A 16,719-nucleotide genomic window follows, 5' to 3' on the forward strand; every position below is an offset into this window, starting at 1 on the left:
CCTGAGTAATAATATTTGCTACTTCATAGTAAACAGTGGCAAAAACCAGGGAAAAAGGCACAGCTGTATTCAGCACTCTTCAACAGAAGCATTTATTAAACAAAATGGGCACGTTTATTTTCTGTAAAGTATCTTGACAAATACATTAGCTCACCTATTTGACTTAAGATATTGAACAGGGAGTGCTTTGCCAAGAATATTGGTGTCTGCTTTGTACATACATGATTCTGTTGGGCTCTAATTATCTTGAACAATTGAAAATCTAGATTAAATGAACTCTGATTTCTGCTGGTAACAGCAGACTGATATACAGTATTGAATTTCACACTGTACAGGAAGCAGATGTCAATCCCTCACTATCTAAAAAAAACACATCATTAAGCACAAGTTACTGGTTAAGCCCTTAATGTAACTTAGAATTATTAGCACTTTTTCATGTGGAACAGTAATCTTAACTATCAAATGAAAATGAAAGTAACTACTACAGTTTTAATTCTAGAGAAGCAAATTACAAAATGATTCTGTATGTTAATACTGAATGCCTACCATGTTGCGTGGGCATAATGTGCGTGACTGAAGTGTCCATCTGTTAGGTACAGTGCAAGTCAGTCCCTTTAATAACAGCACTGAAAATAGGATGAGTTGGCAACAGAAGAACCCACAAAATGCACTCAGGAAGAATAGTAGTTAACTAATGCTCTACCCTTACAATTTCAAAGAAGTCTGAATCGTATAGGTGGACAACAACCGCAGCCTTCCTGTATACTACCAGTAGAAGTGCTCAGTATTTCATTTACACAGCTGATCCCTACAGAGTACCAACCACCATGGTTATTTTTATCTTTTCTAGGTCTCTAAACGGGGCAATAGCATTCTACTAGTGTTTTAGATGTTTCCTAGAACTGTCGAATTTCCAGTTACAACTAATCTGAGCTAGCATTCACAGTACCTGAAAATACCTGAATTTGTTCAAATCTTAAGCTCAATTATAATAAGCCTCTGGTTATCATATCTATAATCTACAGCTTGCCAGCATAGATTTATAGACTAGAAAAGGCAACTATCTAGAAAAGGCTTGATCCATTACAAACGCCAGAACTTCCTTAGAGCTTAATGAAGAACAGCTTCCAGTGTTCCTGCCCAACCATGCAATTGGACAACATACATTAATTCCAACATATAAGATGGTTAAAACACGCAGAAGTGTTGTTCTAGTGCGTTACTTTTTACATCTAGCCTGTTATTTGCTGGTCTCAAAGTAGAAACTGAATCGCTATCACAGGACATTCTCACATTTCTGAAAGTGCAAGGCCTGATCCTGCCAGCAGAAAAGTCTTACAGTAAAATTTGTTACAAGTTTAAAGAAGTTTTCATGCTTACCCACAGCAAGATACATATTGTTACACGAATCTTGTAACAAGTAGTATCAAGCAACCCCCAATCTCTGTTAGGGTCTTGGTGATGTCTTTGTAGATTCTTGCTGGCCTAATCATCTTCCTGCACACACTCATTACAGAAGTGAATTGTAGCTACCAATTAAAAAAAAAATTATGTTAATATTGAATTTATTCACAGCAAGCTAAAACAAATTCCCTTTGCTGGTTGTAGATGTCCTTAGCTGTACAATTCTTCTGATGCAAAAAAAACAGCCATTAATTTAGGGACATAGGATATACCTTTATTTTTGTAGAAATAAATTATCTGCTCATATCATTCTTATACTCCACTGAATGTTGTTAATGAAGACTGTTGATTTTTGCAGTAATTGTTTCCTCAGAATAATAGAAAGTTGCTGCTTCACAGTTAGGAATGATTACGGAAAGGCAGCAGTTTGGCATGTGTTAGGTGACACAAAACACATTTGTTTCTTATTCCAACTGAGTCTTGATTGTGATTTTACTCTGTTCTTAAAATCTGCCTGTTATGTGTTTTAGTACTAGAAATCTTTTGTTGGAAACTTTTAAGAAGACAGTTTTTACCCTGATTTACCCTGGACATTAATACCTTGGTACAGAATTAATTTCATACCAAGATACGAGAACAGTGTTATTTTAACGAACATTTATTATATACTTTGGAATTGTGCTGCACAGTGCTATAATTTACATGCTACATACAAAGCTGAACCAAGACACCAAAACCACAGACAAAGGATTTTTAAGGTAGATACCCAGATTTGAACATGCTCTACATTTTCTGTATCATCACCTGGAATTTACCTGCAAAGAGAATGCAAAGTCAGATCAAAGCATGAACTTTAGATTTATTATTCTAAGTAGGTAGTTACTTTCTTTTAATGGTTTTGTTAAAACATTACTAAGGAACATTTCAATCTTATGGTTTAATTGTGAGATATCTAGCCATGACTTAAATTTAGCATTTAAATTTAAACTCCAAGTGAACAATTTCTTTTCTTTTTTTTTTTTCAGTTGATCCATGTCCCACATTACAGCAGTTTTGTCAGTTGAATATAAAATTTGTGCAAAGCCCATGGAACTCTCCATCTTAATGAGCTTGTGTAGTTACAACAGACTTCACTTACTACATTTCTTACTGACTTCTATAAATAAAGAGCACATAAATAGTTGTCTTAATCTTCATTTACTACAGTAGAGTTCTGGATGTGCGCCCTTTGGCATCTGATGCCTCCAAATGTGAGTATAAGTTTTTAATACAGCTTTCCACTTTAATGTCATGGAGCTTCACTGTCAGTATTTTTTAACAGTAAAGCACTGTTGGTAACTAAAGTTATCAAATGAGCTAATAACCGAGTACTCTGAGAAGTACTTACACGCAGGCATTGATGAAACTTCAGCTGTTACAATACTCTTTATTCCCAAATTCGATAGGCCCCCTCTGATTAGTCCACAGGTAAATGCTAAATACTAAATATAAAGTTACATTTTAAAGAATTTTCAAGGGTGAAGCTTGTTGCAAAATATTGAAGAACTGAAGACTTCTCACTTTGACAATATAAAACTATGGAGGTTTTGATACTGTTCATTAGTGTACTGTGACAGAGGCAGAAGTTTCTTCCTGAATTGCACACAAAATACAAACATCACCTCAATGATTTTCTCCTTGCAGTCAGTACAGCTCCCACCATCAAGTAACTCAAACGTAACAACGTTTTAAAATCACTGTGACTATTTCTTGAAACATAGATCAAATAAACTGTTCTGAAACAAGGTGCATTTCTAAAAATCAGGTTTTGGAGACTAAATTTTAGTTCCCCTTTTGGTGGGTTTGTGTCCATTCAGCTCCAAAATTTCAAGTTATTATTAACAGACCAAGATGATTCAAATCAAACTCATAGGTCCCAAGAAGAGTACCTTTGGTGCATGTTCTAAATACTGCTTTCCTGCAGACATTTGTGTCAAGAGTCGAAATTTGTTGTCTTGAAGAACGTAAATACCCTGTTAAAAAAAAACAGTTTTTAATTGAGTTTCTAACAACATGTAATCAGAATTTTATCAATGTCATCAACATACAAACTTTGGAAAGTTTTTCAGCTGTTTTCTATAGAGTTATGTTCAGTAGAGTGCAACTAAGTGTCTCAACTGCTGAAAACTGTATTTTGTATTCTCAAAATATGCACCAATTTGGACTTTAAAAAACTGTTATTTAAACAAAACATAGGAACATTCCAGGTTTCTTATCAGGTAATTAATTCTAGACCAAGACAAACAGAAAATCCGCCTATAACACAAAACAGCGTAATTGATTTTGTAACTTAAATCATATCCTAGAGCATTAGTACCTGATGATTAGTCCTTAGGTTGTCTATTTGTTTTTTGAATACGGTTGTCCAAAAATCTTTGCAAATGAACTTCATAATATCTAATTCATCCTTGAACCTGGCTGTATCTTTTGTAAACCTAAAAGACAACAAGTGAGAAATATGTCAATAACAAATGTATGTGCGACAACTTGACTGATTAAGCAGAAAAATACAAAATAATAAATACAAAAAATGGTACTGTACAACATTACTTTTGAGAATGTTACAGAGATTAACGTTCCAACTATCATATAGAATCATGCTAGCATCACTCAGCTTTCACCACGTATTATCATTTAAGAGTAACATAATTTTATCTTAATATCTGCAACACTATGGTAAGAATAACTGAGTTTGAACTATATGATTGTTAAAGACAGTTGAAGTACATAAAGATGTCTTAATTTAAAGCTCTTGCATATACTCCTGTCTGGAAGGGCTCCTTCAAATACTGAAAATATTGGGGAAAAAAAACCAAACACCTTAATGCATAGGAACAAGCACACAAAACTTGTCTTCTGAAAAGTGCCATCCTTCTTCACAACTCTCCCCCTGTATTCTCCCTGGAGGTCTTTGTGTTACTTTGATCAACTCTTTTCTCAGGTGACAGCGATACAGGATGAGAGGTAATGGCCTTAAGTTATGGCAGGGGAAGTTCAGTCTGGATATTAGGAAAAATTTCTTCTCCAAATAGTGGTGGTGCATTGGCACAGGCTGCCCAGGGAGGTGGGGGAGTCGCTGTCCCTGGAGATGTTCAAGAACCGTGTGGATATGGCACTGAGGGGCATGGTTAGTGGGCCGGTGGTTGGACTAGACGGTCTTGGTGGTCTTTTCCAACTTTAATGATTCTATCATACTATGAAAACGTGACGTTGGGAGCTCGGGATTCTCCACACAGCCTGAGACTGTGCAGAGAGGCACCGGGACCCAGAGGGCCCATGGAGACAGAAGGTCCAAGGGCTGAGAAGGCCTTAGGAAAGAGAAATCGTGCAGCAGTCAATTATAAAACTACACTTCAGACCCACCTCTCGATCAATCCCTGCCCGACGCGGAAGCCCATGCTCTCCAGCTTGGTGGTGCAGCGGCCGTTCTCCTGCAAGACACAAGGGCAGCCGCCGCCTCAGCCTCGGGCCCGGCCGCCGCCGGACGGCCTCGGGGACGGCACCGGCCTCACTCACCCCTTCGCCCTGCTCGGCGGCGCGGTACAGCCCCGCCACCATCTCGTTGTGCAGCAGCAGGAACAGCGCCTCGTCCGCCATGCCCGCCCCGCTGCAGGCGTTCCGCCGCCGCCGGGAGCCGCTGCACCGCCCCTTCCGGGAGCGGGATGCGCGCCAGGGCTGGGCGAGGCGGAGCGGAGTGCCGAGCGGGGGCAAAACAAGCTTGCGTCCCGGGGCGTGTATGAGAGGAGAAAGACCGCTTTTGTGCGTTTTTTTATTTATTGCCTTCAAAACGTCACTTTCTACTCATCCTCCATTTCCTGCCCCTGTAAGATGGCAACCGGCGGGGCGCGGGATGCAGCCTGAGGTGCCCCAGCAAAAATGGCACTCGTGTTCCGTTAGCACAGTCTCACAGCAGGCGCCGGGGGTAGGACCGCAGCCCAGAGCCAGCGCCACCGATCTCACGGCGCTCAGCGCTAACCCGCTACAAAAGCTCACGCTGTGCCGCGCGGGAGCGTACAACGCGGCAGCCCGCAGTAACGCCCCGGCTAATTGGCTTGTCTGGCACAGAGGCCGTGGTAGCGTGAAGGTGATTGGCTTCCACCACAGGAAAGTGACGAAGGGATTTCTCGTTAGCCACGAGAGACGTCGCTCTGGCCCTCCGCCTTTATGATTCGCAGAGCTGGCAGGCGGGGCTCTCGGTAATTGATTAAGAAGGATGTCAGTCTGTCTCTGATCTTCGTGATTGGCGGATGAGTACAGAGAGCCTATCCAGCGGGGCGTACCCTTTCGCTTCAGGCCTACCTATTGGCAGTCGGCGGTGCCTGCTGAGGCGTTATTGGCTGCGCCGTTCCGTCCCTCGCGGAGCCGAGCGGTGGCCGCCGGGCGGAGCCTCTCCCGCCGTTACCCAGCGGTGCCTTGCGCTGGGCCCCGGCTAGGCCGCGAGGTGGGCGGAATGGCGGTGGCGGTGCGTGCGCTGCAGGAGCAGCTGGAGAAGGCCAAGGAGAGCCTTAAGCACGTGGATGAGAACATCCGCAAGCTCACGGGCCGGGACCCCAACGATGTGAGGTGAGGGGCGGCTTAGCGGGGTCGTCTCGAGGAGGCCGCCCCCGCACCTCCGGCGCGGCCCCGGGCTGCCTGGTGGCGTCCCCGCGGCGGGGGGGGAGGGGGGGAGCGCAGCGGTGGCTGTGGGCCCCGCGCCTGAGAGAGCGCCGCGGGAATGCCGCGAGGGGCCCGGGCGGTGCCGCTGAGCGCTGTGCTGTCTTCCGCAGGCCCCCTCAGAACAGACTGCTGGCCCTCTCAGGCCCTGGTGGAGGTAGGGGGCGAGGGAGCTTACTGCTGAGGTAAGGAACCGCGGATCTGCGTTTCTCTCATTGGGCCTGGTTGCTGTCTTTCCGCGTTCTGTGTTCTTCGTTTGATCCCTGTGCTTACCGTAAGGGATCAGGAGCTGCTGCTGTACAGCACAATCGAATGGGAGGCCTGCAAGGGCACCTGGGGTTCGATAGTACTGCCTGAAGTGCCTGGTTTGATATCGGTGGCTTTCCTTAATGCTTCCAGCCGTTAGCCTTAAAGTTAAGGAGGACCTTCGGAATTAAGGGAGATGTTCTCTGGTGTCGTGGACCTCCATTCTTTGAAATGGTGCAAAATCAGTGTCTTGGTAATTAAGAAACTGGTAGCACTTCTGGGGAGAATAGAAAGAAAGGAAGTCACCAGGATTTCTAAAACTCATGTAGATGACTTCCCTTGTGAATTTACCCTTTCTACCCCCTTTTATTTCCCATCTCTGTGGTAGAGGCAGAATCAAGGACAGGCTTGTGCTCAGTGATTTCATCGTAACTGAGTACATAGTAGTTTTTTTTCTTTTGTTAAATTTTAATATCAAATTGTTGCTGAGACCGTAACACTTCAAAAACTTCTGCTAAAAACTTTTTGAACCTAATAGAATAGCTTGTTTGAGCATAGCAGCTCACTTAAATAAGTTTAAATTGGTTGATTCACAAACAGTGCATCTCAGTACTTTATTACCGTCGTAACCGTCAAATGATTACAGAACTGAGTAAAAAGTTTGCCTTTTTCTGAGATCACAAGTGGTTTCCTTTTAGGCGTGGATTCTCGGATAGCGGAGGAGGACCCCCAGCCAAACAGAGGGATCTTGAAGGGGCATCCAGTAGGTGGGTGCAAAAACTGATGTAGAGACCATGCTTTATCAGAATGAGAGTTTGTTACAATACATTCAGAGTACTTAGATGCAATAACTTAATAAGTGATGACCTTCTCTGTTGTCTTCAGAGATTCATTCATGACTTGTAAGAAATGTTTTTGGAGTTGATTGTGGTGAAATCTCTTTTCTAAATCCTATAGTAGTTTAAAGATTCTTAGAGTAATATAAAGATGATAGCAATAATATAAAGATAAAATCAATATTAAGGCTCTTGCACAATGGAGACAATTAAGTGTATAATTCTTTCTCTGCTGGATTCTAGAGTCAGCTTTTTTCTAGGTATTTGTCTAGATAGCCTCAATAGCCCTCTATGTCTTGATGCATTTAAATCAATCGCGTATTCCTCTTACACAAATAAACACTTCAGATATTCTGGAAAAAGAAAAGCACAAACAAGAAACAAAATACAAAACTGTGCTAAAAAGTCAAATAGGGCAGTAATGTGGCTTCTTCGTTTTTACTTCACTATGGAAATTATATTAAAGTTAAATCACTTTTCTCACCTGTCACGTTAAGAAAAATTTTTTGAACAGTTTTTCCAACAGTTTTTCTTTTTTTTGTCAGACAGTGCTGTCTTCAAAAACACTATTTTTCTCTCCCCACTGTTCCGATCAACAGTTTTAGTGGAATTGTTGGTCCTGCTGGCTATATGTGCTGACTTGTATTTTTCTTGTGTTAGAATAGACGCTGTCATTAATAAATGTTCTCCAGTGGCCAGTAATGCTTTTTATTCCTCAGGCTGGGTGGAGAACGTCGGACGAGAAGAGAATCACGCCAAGAAAGTGATGGAGAAGATGATGATATTAAAAAGGTAACACTCGACAAAGGGAGCTGTGCAGGAAAAAAGAAAACATTTACATGAACTAAGTAGTTTGTGTTTCTCTGTTGTAGCCAGCATTACCGTCTTCTGTTGTTGCTACCTCCAAAGAGCGAACACGTCGAGACCTTATACAAGATCAAAATATGGATGAGAAAGGAAAACAAAGGTATGCAGGAGTCTCTTCAAGCATTTATGTGGTGCTTCAGAGTCCTAGCCTAGAAAGTAACTTCACGTTTTAAAAGGTATTGTACAGATGCTGTTATGTATCACAGATGGTTTTGAAGACCTACCAGAATAGTGTAAATTTGGTTTAGATAAATATTCTCTCAAAATACTTACAGTGGTAACAACACATCATGCATGTCACATAGCTGGCAGGGATTCTGCTTCTCGTGTCATCTACGACAATAAGATTGTTACTGAACAGATCATCTTTGAGTAGGATAACTTAATTGGTTACTTAACACCTTGGACTGTTAAAACAGGAAATAAACCCAGAATGTGAATACAGGGACATCCCTTCTGTTGTGCTTTGTGATGTAGAAGTTTGTGTCAATGTATCTTGGAAGTAACCAGTTCTTCCTGAAATGCCTTTATAGCTAGTGAAGATGCATCTTAATTGAGCAATTGTCAAAGACAGTACAGGTGATTCTTAGTCCTATCACTAATTTTGTTGGCTGAAGAAAGGTTTTGAGTATGTGGTTTTCTTTCTTTGCAGAGTAGATCCATCATGGGCTTCTTTATTCTTACTGCTTTCAGGCTTGTTGTTGTGCATACAATTTGACCTCCTTTTTGCCTCTTGTCAGGTTCTTATTGTTTATATCTCCTTTTTCCGATCTTTTTGTGTGTGTGTGTGTGTGTGTTAGAGAAGCTCACTAAAGTTCTTGTTAAGATGCAGTTCTTTTGGGAAGAGGTGTTGGAAAAGCAAATTTGCAACAGTGTCCAAGCACTTGGACTCTCCTGTCAGCAGCCTACCTGGTGTCATAATACTTACACCTCAAGTAGAGTCAGAGCTGGAATAGTGAACTATATTGAACTTACTTGTTGAGGAACTGAGATCAATTAGCACAAAAAGACTCTTTGCTTGATATTCTTTTGCAGTTACAGTATCACTACCACTGCTGTTGCTTCCATCATGAGCTTCTGACTCTTTTCCTGCAGGAGGATTTTTAGAATTGATAGTGGACTTTATACGGCTTCTCGCACAAACTTTGCCTGTTTGGTATTGCAGTTTTAGCATTTTGCATTTGAGTTGTATTCTGGGGAGATGAGAAACAGTGTTGTTCTGTGTGGGACTCATGTTGGAAAGAGGCCTTTCAGGAAGACAACATCTGTTCAGCTCTGGCTTTGCTCAGGGTCTTCAGGGTTGCCGTTCATATGCAGACACTCTTGGTCAGGTAATCCCTAGCTTTTAGTCCTTACCCATTGCTATTTTTGCTGTTTCATGAACAAGTACTTTCACCTCTCCATGCCAGGCTTGTGCCACTGGAGTAGAGCGTTGGCTACTGAGAAGGGTAGTCTTCTTTCTTCTAACTAGGTGAAAGTTCAAGGCCAGTAAGAAAGTCGGCTTCTTACTGTAAAGGCTTTATTTGGGATTAAATGGGAAGAAAGAGAAGGTGAAATTCAGGAAGTTAGTTCAGAAGAAGGGAATTCCTTGAGGAATTTTGTTTACATAAATTTCTTCAAGTGCCTGTAATTAGATAAGACACTGCACACCAGAATAATTCTTATTGTACAAGATATTGTTGGTTAGATTATGGCAGGTAGTCTTTCACTCCTCTGTAGCTATGTTACTTCTTAATCCCCTCGGGTGAGCATGTTCTTCAGACGACTTAAAAACCTTCTGATTCAGTGCCTTATTGAAATCTTGCTCTGTACTTCCTCAGCCTTTTCTTCCAGAATGGAATATAGAATTCTATCTTCCATTTCTTTGGATTTTTTTTTTATATTAGTGTCATTATTTCCAGATGTGCAGGCTCCTAATTTTCCCACTGCTAACTGTGCTGTGTTACAGATAGGTACCGTGTCTTACTCTTAAGCAAAACATGATATCTTGGTGTAAATTATATCCTTGACTGCTGGCAGTCAGTTTGTGTTCTATTGCTAGTGGCCTTGTGTGGTACTGAGCCTTTAAAAATAACCATCTCTGAGGCGGAAAAGTTTCTCTGACTGTTTACACAAACAAGAAATCTTGGTGCTTGAACCGAATCTCCAACTTCTTTTTCTTTTTACTCAGGAATCGACGTATATTTGGCTTGTTGATGGGCACTCTTCAAAAATTTAAGCAGGAGTCCACAGTTGCTACTGAGAGGGTACTTATTTTTATTCTATAAAAATTTTCAATTGTAAATAAAACCAAATTGTGTGATTAAACTGCTTTATATAGCAATGAAGATTTCCATGGTGTGGGTTACAGGTGTAGCAAATTGCTAAGAGTATAAATGGGTTTTTGTTTGATTTAGTGGAATTGGGGGTGGGAAAGCAGGAAAGAGACTCCAGTGATTTAATGACCCTGCAACACTTTTTGACCACTGCAGAAGTGGTAAGGCAATGATTTGTGTGGTTTTTTTTTTAATTTCAGTTTATCTTTAGAACAAGTAAAATTCAAAATAGATTCTCTCTTTTCTTATTGCTATAACTTCTTGGGACATTTCAAAATACCTGAAATTCAATCAGAATTATACAGAAATGTATAGCTTTATTATGCCTTCTGTTTAAATACAAGCAGCTGTTTACCCTATAGTAGAGCAAATGAGCATTCCTAGTTTTAATAAACGAGTGTGTAACTGTGCTGAATTGAAGTTTTTGCAGAGCTTAGTGGTAACTTCAATATCTTGCATCTAGGATGGTGGTAACTTTTTTTTCTTTGTATGCCGTTTCGAATAGTGGAGGCTATAGTACTTCTTACTGTTGTCCTAGGTGATTATTCAATTAAGAATTATATTTACTTGTAGATTATAAACAGTGTTTAAATGTTTATGGAGAATTCTACTTCCAGCAGTCTGGGAGCAGATACAAATTCTTTAAATTTAAAACTACTACTGTGTGGTTTTAGCATACCTGGCTTGCAGTGTTGATATTGATTACTGTGAGATTCAGTATTTAGATATCCTACTGTTCTATCTAAATAGCATTGAGCAAAAAGTTCTCTGCCTTCTTGCCTTTAGAATAGGAAACTGTCACAAGAGATGGTCTAGCAATATGTTTGCATAAGAAAGACCGAGGGGTTCCTATTCATTGCAACGTATTTTTGAGCATATGCGGCTACTTCATATGTAAAATCTTACTCTGAGTCAGGGTAGAAACCGAAGGAGTTAGGACGCAGATAGTTTTTTGTCCAGGCACTAAACTATATTGAGTGCACTGGCATTCTTTTCTTGCATTACCTGTAATTTATAATAATAAGTAGATAAAGATTATTTGTTCTTTAGGAATGCCTTTAACAATATAAATAATTTCAGTTGTACCAAACCAGCATGCTGTCTTGATTTAGGAAAAAATATTAAGATGAATATTTCTTTATCTTAGCAAAAGAGACGACAAGAAATTGAACAAAAACTTGAAGTACAAGCAGAGGAAGAAAGAAAACAAGTTGAAAATGAAAGGCGAGAATTGTTTGAAGAAAGGCGCGCTAAACAAACGGAGCTGCGGTTACTGGAGCAAAAGGTTGAACTTGCTCAGTTGGTAAGTTTTAGTTTTGTTCTCAAACCTTTCTGTTGTAAAAGAAAATATATATATTCTTCTGTATCTTAGGGGATTTTTTTCTTTCAATTCTCAGCAAGAAGAATGGAATGAACATAATGCAAAAATAATTAAATACATAAGAACAAAGACAAAACCTCACTTGTTCTACATACCTGGCAGAATGTGTCCTGCTACGCAAAAATTGATGGAAGAATCACAGAAAAAGATGAATGGTAAGCGTTCTTGATGATACATGACTGCTTTTGTTCTTGCCTCTTGTTGGTGTCTGTTGTACAAATTTAAAATAAGTCTTTCTGCTTAGATACAGTATTTTCGTGGTTAGAGCAAACTGTGTTCTTTCATGGGTGCTCACCATAGGTAACGATGTTGCTCCTTCAGTGATTTAATTTTGTTTGTGCTTTGATTCTCTTACAAGAGGTGTATGGTAAGCTCAGAACAGTGTGTTTAAAATGTTCTTCATGTTAACTTTAGTACCCAGATGTATGCTGATGCAGCAACTTCATTTTCAGAAAGGCCCATTCTACAGACTGGAAACTGAAGAAAATACAGGGTTTGTTTGTTTGTTTTTAGGAGTTGTGAAGCTCTTCCTTAAGCATAGCACTAGAACTTTGACTTTTTTTTTTCCATGTTTGTTCATGTGTTTCGCAGGATGACTACATTTTCCTTTTGGAAAACAATTTAAAGTACTGCAGGTGATGGTAGTCCTGCTGTTCATTTGATTAAACTGACTTTACTTATCTTTTCTTTAAGAAAGTTTTCTTCATTGACTGGGGTGGGGAATAATAGAAGCTAAACCACCTTTCTGAATAGCTTACAGTATTAAAGCTTTTTTTAGTACCTAATCTGCTTTCTGCTGATTTTTTTAGTGTCGTTTGTTTGCTTTATACATAAATACAGTTGTTATTCCTAAATACCAAGGAACTTAGGTACTGTTTTGATATACTGATGGTTGGACTGATTTTAATGAAGTCAAAAATACTCCTAGCTTAGATCTGCGATTTTACTGTTCTGACACTCAGCAGAGTTGATTATCCCTCTTGCTTTAAGTTAACCAGCGATCCATTTCATTATATGTGAATGGCTCACTACTTCAGAATGAATAAGGATGAAGTTCTTAAAACATTTTGATCACTTATTAGCTTATAGTTAAGGAGAAAATAGACTTCAGTTTCCGTAGCTACCTGTCTGAAACTGTTGTTTATACATTTATTCCCTAGCAATCTTTGAAAGCAGGCGCAACGAATTTGCAGAGCAGATTAACAAAATGGAGGCCAGGCCCAGAAGACAATCTGTGAAGGAAAAAGAACAGCAGGAGGTGCAGAATGAAGAAAAGAAGGAAGAACAGAACAAGGAGCAGGAAGAGGGTAAGGTGGTTCAGCAGGTGGAAGAGTTGGAGACAGGTAATCAGCACAATGATGTAGAAATGGAGGAGGTAGGGGAGGAAAAGGGAAAAATAGGTTCAGGGCATAGTGATGCAGAGAAAGAACAGGAAGAGGAAGAACAGAAACGTGAAATGGAGATTAAAGTAGAAGAGGCTGCTGAGGTGAGGGAGAATGACAAGCAGCAGGATGGTCAGCACGAAGAGGTCACAGCTGTAAAAGATGAAAATGAAAATATTCAGCCAGTGGATAATGAGCAGGATATGGTTGAAATGAATGAGGCAGATAGTGTAGAACCTGTAGATAATGAGAATGGCAAAGAAGTGGAACCAGAAATGGAATGTGATGCTCAGCCAGAAAAAGTGTGTGATATTCCTTCTCCTGAAAAGGAGAAAGTTATCAAAACAGAAATTGAAACTGAACCTGAGGAAAAACAGGAGCAGCGGGCACTTGAAGCTCAGCCAGAACCTGTGGCTGAGGCCTCATCTCAGCCGCAGTCTGTGCCACCACCACAGTCACCTCAGTTATCTCAATCCGTTCAGGATGCAGAACCCCAGGCAGACAAAGATGAAAGCGCTGAGGTGTCTGTAAAGGTCGAGGCACAGGCAGAGCAGAATCAGACACTGAGTGCAGAAGTAAAAAATAAGACTAGAAGTAGAAGCAGGGGTAGGGCAGGGAACAAAGCTGCTAAGAGTCATAGTCGCAGCAGCAGCAGCAGTAGTAGCAGCAGTACTTCAAGCAGCACTAGCAGTGGAAGTAGTTCCAGCACTGGCAGCACTAGCAGTCGGAGTAGTTCCAGCAGCAGCAGCACAAGTGGAAGTACTAGCAGGGACAGTAGCAGCAGTAGCTCTACCAGTAGTGAAAGTAGAAGTCGGAGCAGAGGAAGAGGTCATAACAGAAACAGAAAACGCAGAAGGAGCGCAGAAAGGAAGCGAAGGGATGCTTCAGGAGTAGATAGGAGTCACAAGTCCTCGAAAGGTGGGAGTAGAGATACAAAAAGTTCAAAGGATAAAAGTTCAAGATCTGACCGAAAGAGATCTATATCAGAAAGTAGTCGGTCAGGCAGGAGAACTTCACGGAGTGAAAGAGACCGTAAATCAGACAGGAAAGACAAAAGGCGTTAACAGAAGAGACCAAGCTTCCTTAGCCTAATCTTTGCAGCAGAAGATTATTTCAGTGAAAGGATTCCTTGTAAGGAGGAGGAGAAGGCTGCCTTAAGAATTGCATGCTGTAAAAAGTCTTTTGGAAAAATGCAGACTGTTTACCAGGCATTCTTGTACTTTTTACATAATTTTGTAAAAGGTTACCTACCAAAATTATGTGAAGTTCCTGAAAATGTAAAAATAAAAGATTAACACTCCTTTGCATCTCTTTTTTTTTTAATATTCTGTATTCATTAAGATCCTCTGTATATTTTAATAGGTAAATCTTAAGTTGGTGTGATCACTTTTTCTGTATCATAAACTTTTTTTGTAGAAATAAATGTGCGTTTTAAATAAATTGAGATGTCTTGTTGACACTTAAATTCCCCTTTTAGATCCTATGTAAGGAAACAATATTGCAGGAAACGTAAAGTTTTGCTTTTCCCCTCTATTCCTTGCAAGAATGGGAAACTTAAGATGCTCTAATCTCTCCAGTGCTAGATAGGAAGGGAAAGTAATTGCTTTGAATCTATGCCTTTTTGTTTTCTTCTGTAATCACAAATTCTTAGTCAATTCTATATTCCAGTTCTATGAAACTTTTTCCTACCTATAGGCAAGCAGTGATTAAATGTGAACACTTAAAGCTGACCAAGATAGCTCAAGTCAGTCTGGAATACCGCTCTCACCTGCTTTCTGCGGGTACTTTGGTAATGTATGTTCATGTTTTGAGGTAGTTGATATGTTTAGTAATGCTCCTTGTTTTGATGGACAGTGGAGGAAAGACTTCAGCTCGCTTCTCAACCAGGAGTCTGTTTTAGTTGCAGTCCTATCTTCCATCCCTTCATACCACTAGGAATAATTACATTGCAGTGTTGGAGTTACTCGGGACTACCTAATGCTGACATTGTGTGCGTGCAAGAATGTTTCCTGAATGTATTTAATACAACACAAAGTGGTATGTTATCTATGAAGATGAATTCTGTTTTATATAATTTTGTATGAGGAACAATAACATCTGTCGCTGTGTTCTGTACATGTGCAAATAAATGTGGCTTTGTAGACTACTCTCAATGCCTGTGTCTTTTTCTGTAAGACAAATGTACTGCCTTTGTACACTTAAAGCGTGTACCATAATTGCACATGACTGTACCTTAGTTCTTAGTTCCAAAATCATTTGTACAGGTTTTAATTAATGTCTAATAACTCAATGTGAAACGCTGCTATAGTCTGGGCAGAAAGAGAATTCATCTCGTGCTGAATCACAGCCTGGGGAGTCCTGGAGAGACTTCCAAATGGAGATGAGCAGTAAGTTGATCTTAATGCATCAAATACTACACACATGCTTTTCTGGAACACTATATACTTATGCATAGTTCTACTTTGGGAGGGTGTTAATTTTTGGTCACTGCCGTACTCAGAGTGGTGAGAGACTTCGGAAATACTGATCTTCATTGCTTACGGAAACATGTCCAGCAGGGGAGGAAGTGGAATTTCTTCCAGGATGGATTTAAACACTGGGAAAACGTCCTCAGGTTTCTTTTTTCAACGAGTTCAATGTTATTCAGATTCTTCATCCATTCACTGCTTTGATATCCCATCTACTCTGCTGCTGTACAAATGAGATTCCTTTTTACTTCTCAGTAGTCTTCCGCCATACCTTCAGAGGAAGGTGATTAGTGCGTTGTTTTGTTTTTTTTTAAGGCAAAATGTCCACGTATGTGAAGGTGTTAAACACAACAGTTTGCCACAGGGAACAAATTTTTACACTCAGTAGCTTGAGTATGTGTAACTGCCTTGCGTGCTTCTAAAGAGGCAATTTGAAATGAGAAGTTAGCTGAAACCATTTTAATTTTCTTGTTTTATTGTTGAGACATCTAACATTGAGTATTTTGAAGGTTTGTCATTTTAAGCTTGAGTGATCCAGCGTTGAGTAATACATTTTGTAGTTTTATTGAAAGGGTTTTAATAGCTAATGCTCTAGTTACACAAAGCTGCAGGGGAAGCAGACTGCTTCTCAAAAGCCATATTAACAGCATGTATGGAAAGTGGGGAGTCCTGGTATGTTAAGTAACAAATGGGTTGAGTACATTTAGGCAGCAGTATGTTTTTGACAGGGTGAGAATACAGATATTTTGTTGCTGAGTTACAAAGCAGGTGATGTGCTTGATAATTTAGTGCTCATTTCAAGAAACAACTGCCACTACTAAACTGTGCTGGAAATGATTTTGCTAAGCATAAGCAGCTCAGTGCAATATATGTATAAAAATGTTGGTATCTGATACATTTATAAGAATGAAGTTTTCTAAAAGCTAGATATTTCAACCAATCTTCCCCTAGAGTAGTAGTATAGGATAATAGTATACTATTAGCACAGTCTTACAGAAAGAGCCTTGTCTTTAAAAAAGAAGTTTTATTTTTAGTAATTTAGTTACATTTCAAGGTTCTACCCTCTCACACAGAAGCATTTTCACGACAGTGGATAGAACTGTGTATTCTCTTAGCCTGAAACAATTA

The 16,719-nt window shown here is 40.0% G+C and overlaps 2 protein-coding genes across 3 annotated transcripts; one reads left to right on the plus strand and one right to left on the minus strand.

The window, feature by feature from the left end:
* Positions 2,047–5,592, minus strand: TRAPPC6B (trafficking protein particle complex 6B). Of its 2 annotated transcripts, XM_021401260.1 has the most exons (6): positions 4,960–5,592; positions 4,807–4,874; positions 3,761–3,878; positions 3,333–3,416; positions 2,792–2,885; positions 2,047–2,219 (listed from the first exon to the last, which is right to left on the minus strand). In XM_021401260.1, exons 1-6 carry the CDS (start codon positions 5,038–5,040, stop codon positions 2,188–2,190), a joined length of 477 nt encoding a protein of 158 aa, XP_021256935.1. In that variant the 5' UTR covers positions 5,041–5,592; the 3' UTR covers positions 2,047–2,187. The 2 variants fall into 2 exon arrangements, with proteins under 2 accessions (XP_021256935.1, XP_021256934.1); XM_021401259.1 differs by lacking the exon at positions 2,047–2,219 and having other exon boundaries at positions 2,447–2,885.
* PNN (pinin, desmosome associated protein) lies at positions 5,751–15,269 on the plus strand. Its single transcript, XM_021401256.1, has 9 exons — positions 5,751–6,006; positions 6,210–6,281; positions 7,041–7,109; positions 7,898–7,970; positions 8,051–8,145; positions 10,216–10,291; positions 11,508–11,663; positions 11,758–11,896; positions 12,902–15,269. Exons 1-9 carry the CDS (start codon positions 5,894–5,896, stop codon positions 14,185–14,187), a joined length of 2,079 nt encoding a protein of 692 aa, XP_021256931.1. The 5' UTR covers positions 5,751–5,893; the 3' UTR covers positions 14,188–15,269.

Source organism: Numida meleagris, chromosome 6 (genome assembly GCF_002078875.1).
Source record: "Numida meleagris isolate 19003 breed g44 Domestic line chromosome 6, NumMel1.0, whole genome shotgun sequence".
Classification (NCBI taxonomy): Eukaryota; Metazoa; Chordata; class Aves; order Galliformes; family Numididae; genus Numida; species Numida meleagris.

Coding starts and splice junctions, on each gene's coding strand:
- TRAPPC6B (XM_021401259.1), bottom strand. CDS start 5,040: ATGGCGGACGAGGCGCTGTTCCTGCTGCTGCACAACGAGATGGTGGCG. Junction 4,875..4,959: donor CCGCCGAGCAGGGCGAAGGG/GTGAGTGAGGCC, acceptor TGTGTCTTGCAG/GAGAACGGCCGCTGCACCAC. Junction 2,886..3,332: donor ATTTAGAACATGCACCAAAG/GTACTCTTCTTG, acceptor CTTTATATTTAG/TATTTAGCATTTACCTGTGG.
- PNN (XM_021401256.1), top strand. CDS start 5,894: ATGGCGGTGGCGGTGCGTGCGCTGCAGGAGCAGCTGGAGAAGGCCAAG. Junction 6,007..6,209: donor CGGGACCCCAACGATGTGAG/GTGAGGGGCGGC, acceptor TGTCTTCCGCAG/GCCCCCTCAGAACAGACTGC. Junction 10,292..11,507: donor CCACAGTTGCTACTGAGAGG/GTACTTATTTTT, acceptor TCTTTATCTTAG/CAAAAGAGACGACAAGAAAT.